Raw genomic sequence first — 18145 nt, 5'->3', positions numbered from 1 at the left:
GATTTTTTTTTTTTCAAAGGCACAAATGAGAGGCACCCATCTCCCATTGATCATCAACGTGCCTCCAAGCACCTACCTGCTTTCTGGGTCTTTCAAAATCTCCCCTACTCCCTCCTCTACAATGAAGCATTTATAAGCAAATGGCAGTGAAAGCAGAAGTGTTCCTTTACAATGCAATCAAGGTCCCCCCCCACACACACACACACAGTATTTCCATATTTTTTATACATGTCCTTTTCTTTCAGAATGTCACAAAAGGTTTAACCGATCGAAAGCAGAATGATCAGAGGAAGGTTTCTCAGGGAAGGTTGGTTCCTCGTTTCACTAGTTTTGAAAACTCCAAAGAGAAACTCTCTGCACAAAAAGAAAACTTTGATCCACTTACACATATGGATAATTTACCCAAATCCTCCCCTTCGGGCAGTGATCCTGGCAAAACTTCTCTTAACACAAGCACAAACAGCTGTGAAAATGAACATGGAAAACCATTACCTAAGAAATCAAAAGAAAATGACTTTCCTTTAAGAATGTATCGACAAGGACCAGGCATAGGTACTATGGACCCAAAATTAAAAAGTTCAGTACCAGAACTGATGGACCCTAAAGTTACGTGTAAAACAGAACTTAAAGCATCTGGAACACGCCCTCCTCTATTACGAGCTGTATCGTGGGATAGCATAGAATCTGGACATCAAGAAAAGGCACCTTTTAAATTACCACCTGAAGAAGATAAAATCTTTGCCATTAGTAATAAATCCAGTAATCAGTTGACTAAAACATTAACGTTCAAAGATCTCCAAATACAAGTTCAACCAGTTCGAATGCAGAAATTGACAAAGCTCAGAGAGGTGAGTTTCTGGACATAAATAGTATTATGTAGTGTTACACTAAGTTACATAATGTTGCAATATCCTATGTGTGACCTACTGTGTTTGTACATCACAAAACTATATAATTAATACTTATTAAAGTGCTACACTATAATAGACTCGGCAAAAAATAATTTTGTACCTTTTAGAGATAGAATTGAGGAGATTGGATAGTGAAATATAAGAAAACAGATTTTTTTTCATTTTTTCTGTTTCTCATAAGAGACCATGCAGATTAGACTCTTTCAATTCTATTATTATTCATCTAACTGTGCGTTTTCTAGGTCTTACATAGTAAAAACTTATTTAAAAATATGCAGTTATTATTCTGGGCTCTGAGCACTCTGAGATTTGTGTTCTTGACTGGTTACAAAAGGCATTGGATGCGAAACACAGTTCAGTACTAATGGAACATGCGTAGCTAAAACTTTAGCTGTTAGGTTTAGAAAACTGAGCCCTAAGCTGAAGTCCATCTGAAGTCAATGAAAAGTCTCCTTTACTTCAGTGGTCTTTGGAGCAAGCCCTTACTGAGAATACTGTTAGTGGTACTCCTAAACAGTTCTACTGAAAAAGTGGCTTCAATGCACTGAACAAAATGTTTATCATTTGGACCAGAAAATCAAACTACAAAAAAGCAGCATTTTGTTACATTTTAGGCTTGGTGTGTTCTCTATGAAACAGTCACATTTTCTTATTTTATTACCATTTTTATAATTACAAGAAAGCTTATGCTTAAGAGATGGAAAGAATTACAGCAAAGTTAACATAGTATTATGTTTTTATTTTTCCATTCCTATTTATTGAATAAGTAGCTTTAAAAATCTTTTCCACTAGTGTATTCTTGTTCTCAGTGCCATGAAAACTACAATCTCTTCACAACACACATGCTGCTGTTACATACACATTTCTTGGTTCCCAGAAACCGTCTTATGGGGAAAAAATTATCAGATGGCTGTATGGGAAACATTAGTTGTTTCCCTCTATTTTAATATAAAGATGAACACAACACACAGTACAGTAGTATTTCAGTTTTAGATATAGTGCATTACATGTAAACAGGAAGAAGTTGATTAACTGTCTTGTCATTTTAAGTAATACTTGGGAGTGAAATAATCTATTTTAATCTCTAAAGAGAGATTTAGATGTGAAAAGCTGTCCTTCCTGAGGATATGTCAACAAACCTTACGTTAAAAAAAAAGTTCTTTAAGAGTGTTACTTCTGCTTATGCACTTATTTTTCTTCTATATGCTATATTTTTCTGCTCCTTCCAGAATTTCTCCCTCAAAACAAGACATTCTCTGACTTTATATGTTAATAGAATTTGGTGTGTGTGGACTGAGAACTGTATATGGATCTAAAGGTTCAACTAAAGTTTATACACGGCTACTGTACTTCGTTAAAGTCTGACTCTGCCCTGGTATACCCCTACATGTTTCTCACTGGAGTCAATGGTATCTTATTTGTCCTTATTGTAGACACCCCTTTTTTTAAAAGGTCACTTTTGTTTAGTTCTGTTGAACACATTTGAGTCTTTCTGTTAAAAAAATAGTAATTTTAAAGTGTTTTGGCCTTTGATCTAAACCTTGGTTTACAAGATATAGTGAAGATTAAAAAAAATAAAAATTGCACTTTCTCAGATAAACTCTCAAAGTGCCTGGTGCATTAGTGCAAAAGTCTCCCAGACAAATTACATACGGGGACAGTGCAAGAGCTGCCATGCCAAATTCTTTAATGGTGTAACTCTGACTACACTGGAACTACACAAAGGGTGAATTTGGCCTTTTAAGTCTAAAAATTAATCTGCTTGATAATTGTAGGTGTCTTAGCATCAAGGTACCCGCATGGCCCCACACTATGCCAACATTTTTATGGCTGACTTAGAACAACGCTTCCTTAGCTCTCGTCTCCTAATGCTCCTACTCTACTTGCGCTACATTGATGACACCTTCATCATCTGGACCCATGGAAAAGAAGCCCTTGAGGAATTCCACCATGATTTCAATAATTTCCATCCCACCATCAACTTCAGCCTAGATCAATCCACACAAGCAGTCCATTTCCTGGACACTACTGTACTAATAAGCGATGGTCACATAAATACCACCCTATACCGGAAACCTACTGACCGCTACACTTACCTACATGCCTCCAGCTTCCATCCAGGACACACCACACGATCCATTGTCTACAGCCAAGCTCTAAGATATAACCGCATTTGCTCCAATCCCTCAGACAGAGACAAGCACCTACAAGATCTCTATCAAGCATTCTTAAAACTATGCATCCGAAGAAGTGGGCTGTAGCCCACGAAAGCTTATGCTCTAATAAATTTGTTAGTCTCTAAGGTGCCACAAGTACTCCTGTTCTTTTTGTGGATACAGACTAACACGGCTGCTACTCTGAAACCATGCTTTTTAAAGTGATTGTTAGAAAGGCATGAAATTTAAAAGATAATCCAGCCACGAACATTAGCAAACTGATACATATGTATTGCAAAGAAGCATTAAATTGCAGTAAATCTTTCATTAGAGCTGAAAGACACCCTTCACTGATTCTTAATTACAATGACATAACCAAGGTATCTTCTTGCAAGCCTCCAGCCATTTATATGCGAGGTTAACACAGCGCTGATATAAAAGAGAACATCAGATTTTAAAGTAGGTTATTTAACTCCACAGTATTACTGAGAACTGACAGACCATTAGTCATCTTTTTCTTGTTAACATACTTAAAGATGTAAAATTGTGTACTGGAAAACTAATTTCTTTCAATAATCACTCAAATCATATGAATGCCATAGAGATTCCTAAAAATAAATACAGTAAAATCAATTTTATATGCAACAGAATCAGCACCTGAAATCAGGAAATTAACACTTAGATATGTGGCAAAATTCAAGTTAAGAGATTAATCTTTAGGTTTAACAAGGAACCTTTTTTAGCAAAGGACAGTGTTTATGACTTATAAGTACACTTAAGAGAAGAATGTTATCTAAATTCATTTTTTGCAAAATTTAATCCCCTCTCTGCTTGGGAGCATAGTGGCACCATAGACTGCAATAACAGTGAGAAGCACTAGCCTGCAGTAATAACATAAAAGGGGTTTTGTGAAGAATTCCTAGTGGACAAGTGGGCTAAGTGACAGTCACTTCAATGTCCTTTTCTGCATTTTTCCCTCTCTCCTTCTTGGGATCAGTTTTACATTGAATTATTGTAGCAGTAACAACATCTAGAACTTTTTATTTTCTTCCACTTGCGTAGAGAGAAATGAAATAAATGCCTTTTGCAAATCCTTATAGGCATTGAGCAAGTACAGCGGTAACCATAAATCTACATTGAAGATTCATTGGTTTGGAGACTTTACTAAATAAAATTGGTTGAAGTGTTTTATACCTGAGTTATTGAGTCATACAATGTAATACATTGAATATATGACTACAATTAATTCCTTCTGCATACTTCATAAATATGTACATACGTGTATTTCAGAAATACAATGTTGACCTTAGTTTTCACAGTGCTGTGATATTTAAATTGAGACATCTAATTATTCTGTTTAGAAATATTTCCATTTTTCTCAACAGGAGCATATTCTGATGCGAAATCAAAACTTAGTTGGACTTAAACTGCCTGAACTCAGTGAAGCAGCTGAACAGGAAAGAGGTGCAATATCATCAAGCTGGAAGGAATACTTATTTATTTCACGCAGTCTTTTTATCCAAATAATGTAAAAGGAAATGGTGTTTAGTTATGTTTTGAGAATGTACTGACAGTACAGTAACAGTAAATGGGGCATCATCTAACTGGTGTATTTCTAATGGGGTCTCTCAAGGATCATTTAGTGGCCCTATGCTATTTAATTTTTTTATCAATGATCTGGAGGAAAACACAAAATAATTGCTGACAAAGTTTACAAATGACACAAATGTAGTGTAAATAATTAAGAGGACAGGTCACTGATACAGACCAATCCAAAATGCTTTGTAAACTGGGCACAAGCAAACAATATGCATTTCAGTATGGCCAAATGTAAAGTCATGCATCTAGGAACAAAGAATGCAGGCTATATTTACAGGATGTGGAACTCTTTTCTAGGAAGCAGTGACTCTGAAAAGGATTTTGAGGTCATGGTGTATAACTTGCTGAATGTGAGCTACCAGTGTGATTCTGTGGCCATAATGCAATCCCAGGATATATAAACAGGGATGTATTGAGTAAAGGAAGGGAGATTATATTGCCTCTGTATTTGGCACTGGTGAAAAATTAGAAAGACTGAGAGGGGAGATAATAGTGTTCAAGTACATAAAAGGTTATTACAAGGAGGAGGAAGAAGAATTGTTCTTCTTAACCTCTGAGGATAGGACAAGAAGAAGTGGGCTTAAATTGCCGCAAGGGAGGTTTAGGTTGGACATTAGGAAAAACTTCCTAACTGTCAGGGTGTTAAGCATTGAAATAAATTGCCTAGGGAGGTTGTGGAATCTCCATCATTGGGGATTTTTAAGAGCAGGTTGGACAAACACCTGTGAGGGATGGCCTAGATCAGGGGTGGCCAACCTGTGGCTCCGGAGCCACATGCGGCTCTTCAGAGGTTAATATGCGGCTCCTTGCATAGGCGCTGACTCCAGGGCTGGAGCTACAGATGCTAACTTTCCAATGTGGCGGGTGGTGCTCACTGCCCCACCCCCTGCTCTGCCCCAAGTCCTGTCCCCACTCCACCCCTTCCCCCAAGGCTCCTGACCCATCCCCCATGCCTGCCATGCCCTCACTCCTCCCCCCTTCCCACCAGAGCCTCCTGCGCATGTGAAACAGCTGATTGTGACAGGTGAGAGGTGCTGACTGGTGGGGCTGCCAGCGGGCGGGAGGCGCTGGGGGCTGGAGGGCGGGAGCTGATGGGGGGGCTGCTGACTTATTACTGTAGCTCTTTGGCAATGTACATTGGTAAATTCTGGCTCCCTCTCAGGCTCGGGTTGGCCACCCCAGCCTAGATAATACTTAGTCCTGCCACGAGTGCAAGGGACTGGACTAGATGACCTCTTGAGGTCCCTTCCAGTTCTATGATTCTATTAAAGGATTCAGAGAAGAGCCATGAGAATGATTAAAGGATTGGACAACATGCCTTAGAGTGGCAGAATCCAAGGAGCCCAATCTGTTCAGCTATCAAGAGAAGGTTAAGGGGTGACTTGGTCACCATCTATAAGTACCTACATGGGGAACAGAAATGGGCTTTTCAGTCTAGCAGACAAAGGTATAACAAGATCCAATGGCTGGAAGTTGAAACTACAGAAATTCAGACTAGAAATAAGGTGCAAATTTTTAACCATTGGAACAATTTACCAAGAGGGGTGGTGGATTCTCCATCACTGGCAATTTTAAATAAAAGATCTTTTTCAAAAAGATCTGCTCTAGTTTGAACAGGAATTAATTGAGGGAAGCTCTATGGCCTTTGTTATGCAGAAGGTCAGATTAGATGATCACAGTTGTCCCTTCTGATCTTATAATCGATGAATCTGTGTGAGAGTGAAGGTGAGAGAAGCTTAACTCATAATCATTTGGGGTGTGATCCAAAGACCATTGAAATAAATGGAAAGATTCCTATTAACATCATTAATTCATAAGTTTTCAGGCCAGAACTACCATTATGAACATTTATTCCAACCTCCTGCAAAATGCAGACCACAGAATTTAATCCAGTAATTCTTTCTTCAAGCAAGTAACTTCTAGTTGAGCTAGCTCTTATCTTTTACAAAGATCTCAAATCTTGATTTAAATAATTCAAGCAATGGAGAATCCATCATGTTCCTGGTAAGTTGTTCTAAAGGTTAATAATTCTCATGTTTAAAAATATACATCTTATTTCTAGCCAGAATTTGTCTAGTTTAAGCTTCCAGACATTGGACCTTGTTATGCTTCTGTTTGCTAGATTACCAAATTTCTGTTCCCCATGTAGACCTTTATAGACTGTGATCAAGTCACCCTTAAACTTTTCTTGGATAAACTAGATTGAGCTTCTTATCTCTCTCGCAGTAAAGCAGGTTTTCCAGACATTGATTGATTCTTGTAGCTATTTTCTGAATCCTTTCCAATTTTTCAACATCATTTTTGAAGTGTGGAGACAAGGCATGATATCCTGGCCCGAATGAAGTTAACAGAAAAACTCCCATTGACATGAGCTAGGATTTCACCTTGGAAGTGGATGGCAATAACATAGATGAACCAACATGCTTATACTAACCTCCTGTATCATGATTTTTTGTGTGATCAGATGTACTACCTTGTGTGGGGCTACCATTCAAATGAACAAATGAGCTTCCCTTTCCTCAAGAGATTTCCATGTTGCTCTGTGACATGTGTTCCAATGGGTAAATAAAGTACACGTTTCAGACTGTGGAGACAAAGGGTGGTGTTTTAAAAGCACTCAGCTTTTCACCTAACTCTACTCCCATTGAAGCCAATGGTAAAAGTTCCACTGACTTCAATAACAGCAGAGTTCCGCTGACATGGAATATTTTTAAAAAACCCTCCCCAAATGTCTATGGGAGGCTGATTTCTGTATTAACACATGACTTCTTACAGTGACTTAATTGTGTCTTATGAAATTGTCCTCAGGGCCTTCACCTATACCTTGCGCCACTGAAGACGAGGAGTCAAAGAATAGCTCTGATGTCATGCCTAATATTCCTGATGTACTGCTACGAAAACTCCGTGTGCATAAATCTCTGCCAGGAAGGTAAAAGCTAACTAGGGATATCGGTCCAGCATCCATTAGAAGTCTGCTATCAAAGAAATGGTTGATTCGACTGAACTAGCATTATGTAATTCTGCTCTCATATAAAATCCATATGTAGAGAGATTTCTGAATCAGGATTTTTGGAAGCGGGATTGAAGCTATATCTTAACATTTACTCTGCAGAGTCTTATAAAAATATGTGCGTTTCTCAAACACTTAAAATGACAAAAAAGAGAACCCATTTTAAAAATAATTCGAAATTCATAGTTCTGTAAATGTCTTATATTTGTAGCTTGCACCTCATGTTTATTCCTTACCAAATTGTTCATGGTCTGACGACTCCTAGTTTTCCAGGATGCTGCTGCTGCAAACTTAGGTATTGGAAATATTTGTATTTCCTCCATCAAAAAAATGAAACAAAAACGATTGGGCCAGATCGCTCCTTGCCCTGGTAAAAACTGGGGAAGGAAAACTCTGCAAGGAAACCCCTCTGCCAGTTTCTCCGAGATCATTGCTTTGGCAGCATGGGGTTTACCACTCTGCAGATTTAGATGGAGGACCTGCCCGCAAATTCCACCGATCCCAGGGGATCTACAAGCAGCCTGAGACATTGACACAGAGATCCTGTCCCTCTGCCACAACTCTAGAGTCTCACTCTCCTTTCATCCTACCCTTTCTTATCAGTGCTGACCCAGGATCCCCTTTACAGGGCAAGAAGTTTCCCCACCACATAGGGAGCTCCATGGGAAAGATAACATAGCTTGTCTTACTTGTCTGAGGTATTCTATATGCAGCACCACTGGAAGAGGATATTGTGTCTACCCCCATCTGCACTCAACATGGGACTAGATGACCCTGTCCCCAGTTTGTCCCGCTTCCAGCCTTCTTGCACAGATCCCAAGCCCACGGTGTACTCCCTGTGGATTCTGGGACAAGAACAGGAGACACTACCACGAATGCTTTCCACATGGGAGGCTGGAGATCTGTGCAGACATCATTGGACACCTGGCCTTATGTTAAGAAAACCTATAAGTTGCATAGTTAGGCACTCAAAAATGCAAAAAGAGATTCCTTAATTCTGCTCTCCTTAAGTACCACAATAATCAGTAATTGCATCATCATATAATGTTTCTCAGATACTATAGTAGAATCCCATACATTTTTCTCCTACTTTTGGTACATACAGATAGCACGTACTCTGTATATTCCAGACCAAATCAATAAAAGTCATGTAAACACAAGATGTACAGTGAATTAAGAAGGAATATCTGTAGAGTTCTTGACGCATTCATGGCCTATATGGCAAGATACATGTTGCATAGTGGGAGAAAGAATAGCAAAGTTAATATTATTATGGCCAAATTCTGTAGTATGTGGCCTAGTATTTAAAACCGTATTTTAATTCATATATACAAGTGGGTAAAGTTAAGGTTATATGGACAGCCAGATTTCCTGATTTTTGAGCACTTCACCAAGCAACCTTAATGTTCTCTTTTATATAATGTTTAATGCAGTTTCCATAATCTGGAACAATCTGGCTAAAACCTATTGTCCTGTCCAAAGCAGTGTGGATGCTCAGTGAAGAAAGAGCTATTGTGAGGCTCTCATTCACCACCTGTCTTGCTCTATGGCACAAGAGTTCCACAGAAATGTATACTATAAACAATTGAAATCTTTAGATACTGGGCACATAATGAGTTGAATCTCAAAGTGCTTTATATGAACTTGATATAAATTGAGTCACAGAACATCCCTGTAAGGTAACTAAGTATTATCCCCATTTTATACTAAGGTAAGCTAAGGCACAGTGCAGTGCCAGGTGACTTGCCCAAGGTCACACTGAGTCAAAAACACAAAGGCAGTAGTCCTAACTGCCAGTTCCCCTGTTTTAAGCATTACATACACTCTCCATCCTACAAATAGAATACCCTTCGGGCCAATTTCATCCTTTAATTCATAGATTTCAAGGCAAGAAAAGACCATTGTGATCATCTAGTTTGACCTCCTGTATAACAGAGGCAATAAGGCTTCCCCAAAGTAATTCCTAAAGTATATCTTTTAGAGAAATATTCAATATTGATTTTAAAATCGTCAGTGATGGAGAATCCACCACAATACTTGGTAACCAGTGGATACATCATTTAACTCATTTGGGGTCAACGGAGAATGGATTTGGTCTCAGAGTTTTTGCATACGTTTTTACAGCTTTGGGTAGTGAAAACCTAAAATGTGTGTAATGTAAAAAACCAATATTTTACCAAAACTGTGCCTAGATACTTCTGTGCATTTTTGTAGTATATTTGTAATCATGCAAAATATTCCATTGTGATCAGTGCAGCAAACGTGCACTGTAACACAAACTTCATGTAAGAGAATATTTATTTAGCGAGATCTTAGTAAAGACAAAGGCAATTGAGTAGCCAAGGACAAAATAATTTAGAGTTGTACTGAGGTAAACGCCTAACAATATTCAGAAAAATAGAATTTAACCACTAAATAAAGCCAATCCATTGAATGAATTCATAAATGACCTTGCACCCATACTGCATGTTTGCTGGAGTCTCCATGGCCAAATTAAGGAAGTGATATTTCCTGGTCATTGTAACAGTCCTGAAACACTGGCAGATGCTCACACTTTTTACTCCTTCTTTCAAAATTAATTAACTCCACATCAGCAAAGAAAATGATTTGTTTACAAAGTACAGTGCTAAAACAATAAATGAACTTTACTTGCATATACTACAGCAAATCAAAGAGCTTAATACTATTGAACTTGCCAAGAAGTAGACATCTGTCCAAAATAACAAACCCTTTCTAATACGAACACTTTGCCCTCCAGCAGGAAATGCCTTTTCCCATATGATAGATGTGCTGGCCTCCCCTTTTGGGAATAGCTATCAATTCCAGATATTAATGCTGCTCCACTTCACCAAGAAAATCTCTTGCTCATAAATGACAGACAGGCTAACTTCTCTTTGGGATTAACACTCCATACAAAATGTGAATAACATTCCAATATGCTGAGAAACGTATTGCCCATACAGTACCTACTACGCATGCCAACCATTTCTTCCATCGTTAGCATCCCAACCTGTAGGTGAAATAAGTACTGCCACTCCTTTCAGATATTTCCTTTGTTTAAACATTCTGGGTAGAATTCAAAAGTATCAAAACAATTGCAAGGGATAAAGTATCAAAACAATTGCAGGGGATAAAAATTCTGTAACTCACTGGTAATGTGGACACGGCCACTAGTCATGCCCGCCTATAATCTAACAGGCTTACCTAAATCAGGTCCTCTCTAGCATTTTGTGGAATCAAATTTGGTATCACTTCCTGCTTCTCATGCTGATATTCATCATCCTTGTAGCAAACTCTGCTATATTGTGCTGCAGTTGCCTCCTAGCCAGTTACAACAGACACTATCGCCACATCTTACTGCATGAAATGTTCATATTTGCACTATTTTTCTTCCTACGGGTTTCTGCTGTTTTTACAATGATTACATGCCTCCACCTTCTCTTCGTGGCTACCATGATGCACCAATCAGAGGGTTATAAGGGACTGCAAGGATCATATAGTCTAACCCCTTGCCAAGATACAGGATTTGTTGTCTAAACCATCCAAGACAGATGGCTATCCAGCCTCCTTTTGAAAACCTCCAATGAAGGAGCTTCCATAACCTCCATAATTGCCCTGTTCTATAGACTCCCCCTGAAGCTTCGATACAAGCCACTATCGGAGACAGGATATTGGGTCAGATGGACCATAGTCTGACCCAGTATGGCAGCTGTTATGTTCTTATGTTACCAGGTGAGATCCCAAACCAGCACAGGTTTGTTTTCTGGTTCCAATCTGGATGCAGATGAAATCCAGTAAGAACAGTCATTCTTCCAAGACTCTGTGAGATACATGTATTCTACAGTATCAGCCAATGATCACAGTACAACTTCAGTGCTTTGAAACTAATTCTGTCTGCTGATCTGTCTAAGCTTTATATTGTGTTCATCACCATGCTGCCTGAGCACTTAACAGGAGGAGGATGGGTGGGGATACTGATTCCAGACACAATACATTCAACCATCAGTTGTCCCAGAAGCATCTCCCTCGATTTTAACTTGCATGCTCATGCTGGTACAATGTAATGTTACTGTACCACCAACACAGCTCGGTTACAATACATTTCTGTCAGTACATAAGTACTACTGTCCTGAAATTTAAAGCAGTTACAATTTAATTTTACCAAAAATGAGTCATTTTTTTTAAAATATAATAAATGCTATGTTTTTATTTCAGCTCTCCTCCACTTACTGAGAAAGAAGTTGAGGTAAGTGATTTAGTAAACTCAAGATTCATAGATTTTTTTTTCAAGGCCAGAAGCAACCACTGTGATTCTCTGGTCTGACCTCTGCATAACACAGATCATAACTTCTATGTTGAACAAGAATGTTCATTATAGAAAGATATTCAATCTCAATTTAAAACTTCAGGTGAAGGCGACTCCAAGCACATCCTTTAGTAAATTGCTCCAATGCAAGGGTTCTCAAACTGGGGGTCGGGACCCCTCAGGGGGTTGCAAGGTTATTACATGGTGGGGTCGCGAGCTGTCAGCCTCCACCCCAAACCCTGCTTTGCCTCCAGCATTTATAATAATGTTAAATATATAAAAAGGTATTTTTAATTTATAAGGAGGGGGTCATGCTCAGAGGTTTGCGATGTGAAAGGGGTCACCAGTACAAAAGTTTGAGAATCACTGCTCCAATGGTTACTCACCTTTGCTGGGCCGGGGTTGGGGCGGAGGAGCAGGGGAGGAATTTGTCATGAAAGTTCTTGGTTATATATAATTCAGATTATGCTCTTAATTCTATATTTTATTTTTTATTTAAAAATTCAGTTACCGCGGTACTACTGTGTTTTCTCTGCTGCGCTGGTTTGTATCTTTTGTAGTATGCTGCCAATTTTGTGAAGTGAAAGGATAGCTGGTCTGTTACAGAATAATTTAGCAATTGTCTGCGCTCAGTTAACTGCCATGAATGTGAATGGTTGTGAACATGAATACCCACTAGCACAAGGATAGTATTGACTGGGGGTATTGTGACACCTTCTTATCACATCTATGTGAAATATAAAGGCCCAGTTTTTCAAGAATGACCACTGCTTTTACAGTGCCTCAATTTTAAAGTACCTAACTTTGGACATTGTAACTTAGAGAGGATGCAGATCATTTACAACTCTAATCAGCTGTTGTCCAGCTATGCGGGAAGGAGAACAGGAAACACTGGATGTGGTTTTATTAGGTCTCAACTTTATTACTATCGTCTGGGAGTAGGTGGCAGATTAAAAAGTGTTCAGTGCAGGCAATTCCATGATCATTTCAACATATACCTATAGGCCTGGGCGGTAGGTATAATAGGCCAGGGAAGGCGCAGCTGCCCCTAAGGGAAACTTGGGCCATGGTGGCCCTACCCCTTCCCTGAGGCCCCCCAATCCCACCGCCTGCTGTTGCTGCTGCCGCCTGCCTACCTACCTGCACTTCACTTGCCCCATCCCCAGGTCCCCACTGCTCACCGCATCGCTTCTCCTCAGGGGCAGGGGATTGAGGAGGGACGCTGTGAGCAAGCAGCGGGCACGGGGAGTCTGGTGGGGGAGTGAGGCAGCTCGGCTGGGCACTGGGGCTGCCAGCTCGGACCGGCACTCATGCAGGGGGCGGGGGAGAGCAGCTCGGGCGGGGGGCGGACAGGAGTGGCTCGGTGCTCAGGTGGGAGTGGCTCGGCGCTCGGTGCGGGGAGGGGCGGCTCGACTCAGCCCGATGTTGGGGCTGGCTAGGAGGCAGCTTGACCTGATGCTGGGGCCGACCGGGGTTGCTGGGGTGGGCAAGCCGGGGCTCCTCTGGTTGCGGGGTGTGTGTGTGGGGGGGGGTGCTCAGGGCTCCTCCTGTTATGGGGGGGTGGGGGGGTTTCGGGGCTCCAGCATGCAGGGGGCAGGGGTAGGGCCATCAGGCTAGTAGTAGCCTCCCCAAAGTGGGGGTTCACCCGCTGCCCATGGGGGGGGGCTTCCATCAGCCCTCCCCCTTTCCCATCCTGGTCCCCAGGCCACCTGCTCCTGGGACCTTATCATCCTCCCCCTCAAATGAGGGGTAAGATGGTCTATAAAGGAGGGGAATTGGCACCCTGCCATGCCAATTACAGGAGCCCCGAATCTCTCCTTTCTGCTACTTCCTTTACATCCTTTACCAGTCCATTTATCTGATCACTGTATCACTTCCCTACGGAGTACCTGTGCAGTGCAGGTAATAACATGATCATTTCAATATGTACCAGGGGCCTTCCATCATCCCTCCCGATGCTGGGACCTTATCATCCCTCCCTATTTACATACCTCCTAGCCTTGTCAACCCCAGAAGGCTTCACAGCTCCCTGCCACATCCTGTGTTGCAGCATGGCCAACCACACAATTTTTACTCCAGGGAAAAGTTCTAAGATCTGTCCCAAGTTTCTTTTAGCCTACCTTAGAGAGGGTGCTTATCACTTACAACTCCAGCCAGCTGGAAGCATGAGTTCTCAGCACAAAGTCAGCCCTAATGGGTCTAAAATTTAAACATCCAAAAAATTGAGGCTACTTTTAAGAATATGCCATAAAAGCTTTAGATTTGTGACAAGCAATAATGTATTTGTAAAGAAGGAAATGCTCTCAAAAGCAGGTTCAAGAAAATGTCAGTTGATAATCTTTTGCTGCCTGCTATAGCAGATGTTTATGTCCTAGATGAAACATTTCTAGTAAATCGTGAGCTCCTCCCTGGATTTCCTTTGCACAGACGGCCTGTTTAAAAAACTTGGGGAACCTTGGGGAAAGTCCAGTTAAATAACATAGACATTTGTGATTCTGATACATAATGCTGTTAGGTAGTTTAGTTCCTTCATTACACATGTCACACTATGCTGGTATTTCCAAAAACATTGAGGAAAAGAGACACTGCAGCACATTTACACATAATAACTAATCTCAAAGAGGAAGTTAAAAATAAAATAATATAATCTCCAAAAGATAATGTAATATTTAATTTTATTGTATGCGAGGGGCCTGATCCTGTGGTCCATACTTAGGCAAAACTGCCAGTGAAGTCAGGCAAATCATATCTTACCAATAATTTCTTTACCAGAATAGAAAGTTCTAGTATACAATCACTATTATTACAAAAGCCCTTTGTTTCCCCCCCCCCCCCCAACAGACTGTGTTTGTACAACTTTCCTTGGCCTTCAGAAATGATAGTTACACCCTGGAATCTAGAATTAACCAGGCGGAGAGGGAGAGAAATCTTACTGAGGAGAACACTGAGAAGGAACTGGACAACTTTAAAGCAGCCATTATGGTAAGAAAACAGGGATAAATTCTCTTCTCATTTAAACCAGTAAAACTGCACTGATGTCAATGCAGATACACCTGCTAATTAATACCAGCTGTGAATTTGATTCAGACTTCATTTTATACCACTTTTACTTCACTACTTTCACCATGACAAGGCAACCAGTCAAAGCTTGTAAGTAGGTATCAGAGAGAGATACCTAGGCTTGATTACCCCCAGACTTAGGGCAAGACTGTGGCTTTTATAGACATAATGCCTCCTGGAGCTTCCCAGTCTGCAGAGGAATTGCAGCTGTTGTGGCAGCCTTTAAGCCAGCAGTGTAGAGAGCATTGCACTGTCTCTCCCCACCGCGCACACACTCTTTGGGGAGTAGAAGACCTGTAATTGTGATCAGCCCTAGTGTGAGAGAAGGGGGCAGGGCACAATGTAAATTCTGACATGGCTGGGAACACTGCAGGAATGAAGCATTTCTGGGACTGCAATGGAGCGCTTAGCATGGAGAGCAGGAGTAGGATCTTATTCTCATTCGGTAATAAACCTAAATGGACAGTTTAGGTATGATATTGAAAGATGTTGAAGGTAGCTCACTCTTCAATATTTTGAAGTTCATGGCTTGACATAAAGCCTTACTGGAGGTGTTAAAAAGAGGCATGGGAAAGGGAATAGTGAGCTTCCACAGGACCCCTTCAGGGTCGATGAAACCCCTTTGGTAAAAATATATGTTGTACCTGGACTCTTTTCCACTTCTTACATAGCTTCCAAGGTGGCTGTTTTCTGCTTCTAATAAAAAATTTGTCATCTATCAGCAGTTACCTTTCTTGTGTCCAACTTTCCAGCTCTCCATGGATTTTGTAACTGAAATGCCAAATGATTTTGAAATGCGTCAAATGACATACACTGCAAAAATCCTTGTGCAACAAAAGCAGCAGAGACCAGGTACCACGGTGATAGCTACAGTATTAGGCAGACAGAATGATGGACTGATCTGGGGTTGATAAATAGTTAAAAAAGCATAAGGCAAGGTTCACCCATTATATTTGGCAAGCAGGGCACACAAAGTTATGAAACTGAAGGAGGATACAATTAAACAAGGATTGTGATGTTTACATTTTTTCATTGGGATTTCAAAGCTGCATTTGAGGATTATCTGTACCTAAAAATATGGGGGTTGTATTGCTGCTTTCTCCCCTGTTCTTGGCTGTTTAGAGAGCTTTAAGTAAGCAGAGATGATCTATTAAATCTCATGTCTTCATTTATAGTAATCCTTTGTGTACATACCCATTTTTATAGCTAATGCATAGGGCACTTTGAAATGCAGCCTATTAGTCATTTGTAGTAATAAAAATATTTCAGTATAGAATCATTTACTAGAGAGAGATACAGTAAGGATCATGTTAACAGCCCAGGAGAAAAGTAGCTAACTTCCCCTCCTCATTCCAGTTCACATTGAACAATTTGGACTTAAATGGCTACTTTATATAACCTGTGATGATGTGTCTAATTTTTACTAAACAGGGTCTTATTCCAAATGTTTGATCCTCCGATCACCTTAAACAAAGGGGCAAATTAGTCCATGGGAGTTCCTGTATTACACATGGATCGTATTAGGGCCTACGTCTGCACCTTTGGAACTCAATGGAAGATTGCCTGTTCATTTCTGTAGGAGCAGGCCCGTTGAACAGTGTTGCTAACTCCCATGATTCTTTCAGGAGATTCATGATATTGATGTTTTACTTAAAGCCCCAACTCTCAAAGACAACTGATAACATGAGAATCTCAGCTTTCATTTTTTTAAAGGTTTTAGTCCGCATGGTTGCATAAAACAGCTTGAAAATGTAACCTGAGTGTACCCTAAAGTGTCAAAGACCAGATGATGCATAAAACCCCCACACACATTGGTTTAAAATCATGAGACTTAAAAAATAGATCTCATGATATTTAGGAGCCCCCTAACTTCATGATTTTTGAATGTTTGGGGTCAGTAATAGTGTAAAAGTCATATTCATGATGACAGCTGTAGATTTTTCTTTCTGGTATAACTACATACACAAATAAAACTACAAATAAAATCTGAATCACAGATATCCATGTTTATTTCTGATTCAGGGGTCCCTTCTGAAGTTACTGCAGCCCTTTGACATTGAAACATGCTACAGAACATAGAAATGAATCCAACACCACAAAAATCTGGCTCTAGGTCTGAACTACCCCAAAGTGTGGGGGATTTGGGCCATTCTTTTTTTAAAAAAGTGTCAAAGAACTAAATATTACAGAGAACAGCAGTCACTAATTAGGAAAAGAGTTGTTCACTAAGGTCCTGATTCAGCAAAGCATATAAACACATGCTTAACTTAACTATATGAGTAATCCCCTTGAAATCGTGTACTTACGTGCTTTCCTGAATTGGGGCCTAAATTACCAAAGTGATTTGAGTTAGTATATACAAATATTTCTGATTCATTTCTCACCTATCCATAGGATTGTTATCTGATTTTTGCAGGCAATACTAGAGAAAGTCATGCTGCTTGCTATTGCTCTTTTTTCCTTTCTGCGTTCTTGGAAAGTTAAGGATTGATAGCTTATCAAAATGTGAATGTATCATGGAAATTAGAAAAGCTGAAGAGACTTGTTGACATCTACTACACTGGCAAGTTCAAGAATTCTTTGGGTTTTGGAAACGGACTATAAAGGGTACATTTCTAAAGTTGTACATAGGCCTTTAGCAATAAGACTTCCATTGACTTCAGTGGGAACAGCACTTCAAATGTGCACCCTCTGAATATTTGCCTCTAAAACTCTTAGCCCATGCTTTGATGTTTTGGTGTTTAGCCCATGCTTTGATGTTTTGGTGCATTCTTTCACTTCAGTCTTCAGCTGCCTTATGGCATCACTATGAACACAGAGAAACTTGCCAGAAGCTGTTGGAGGATATTGCTGTACTACATCGTTTGGCTGCTAGACTCTCCAGTCGTGCTGAAATGGTTGGAGCTGTTCGCCAGGTATGACTATTTAAAAAATCTCCAGCGTGTTCCTTGATTTCTATACTTTAGCTATCACATTTTAGATCTTAGTGAAAAAAGTAAATGTTTCACATAGTTACACACATATGCACGTATGTAAATATATTATGTATCACATCATGCGATGCATTTACACACATACACACACATTTTTTCTGTAGTTTATA

At 40.1% G+C, this 18145-nt stretch overlaps 1 protein-coding gene across 7 annotated transcripts in view; it reads left to right on the top strand.

Moving 5' to 3' along the window:
- The window catches only part of IRAG1 (inositol 1,4,5-triphosphate receptor associated 1), a 129958-nt gene that overhangs the window by 85755 nt on the left and 26058 nt on the right, over nt 1–18145 (top strand). For 6 of the 7 annotated variants that reach the window (XM_054027393.1, XM_054027398.1, XM_054027395.1 and 3 more), the window contains 6 exons: nt 246–848; nt 4453–4531; nt 7475–7595; nt 11892–11922; nt 14824–14964; nt 17826–17957. In XM_054027393.1, coding sequence (XP_053883368.1) covers nt 246–848; nt 4453–4531; nt 7475–7595; nt 11892–11922; nt 14824–14964; nt 17826–17957 — 1107 coding nt within the window. The remainder of the gene's footprint in view (nt 1–245; nt 849–4452; nt 4532–7474; nt 7596–11891; nt 11923–14823; nt 14965–17825; nt 17958–18145) is intronic. The other variant, XM_054027396.1, reaches the window with a different exon arrangement.

This window comes from Malaclemys terrapin, chromosome 4 (genome assembly GCF_027887155.1).
Source record: "Malaclemys terrapin pileata isolate rMalTer1 chromosome 4, rMalTer1.hap1, whole genome shotgun sequence".
Lineage (NCBI taxonomy): Eukaryota > Metazoa > Chordata > Testudines > Emydidae > Malaclemys > Malaclemys terrapin.
The sequence above is the reverse complement of the archived record's forward strand: the minus strand, read 5'-3'. Positions and strand labels throughout refer to the sequence as shown.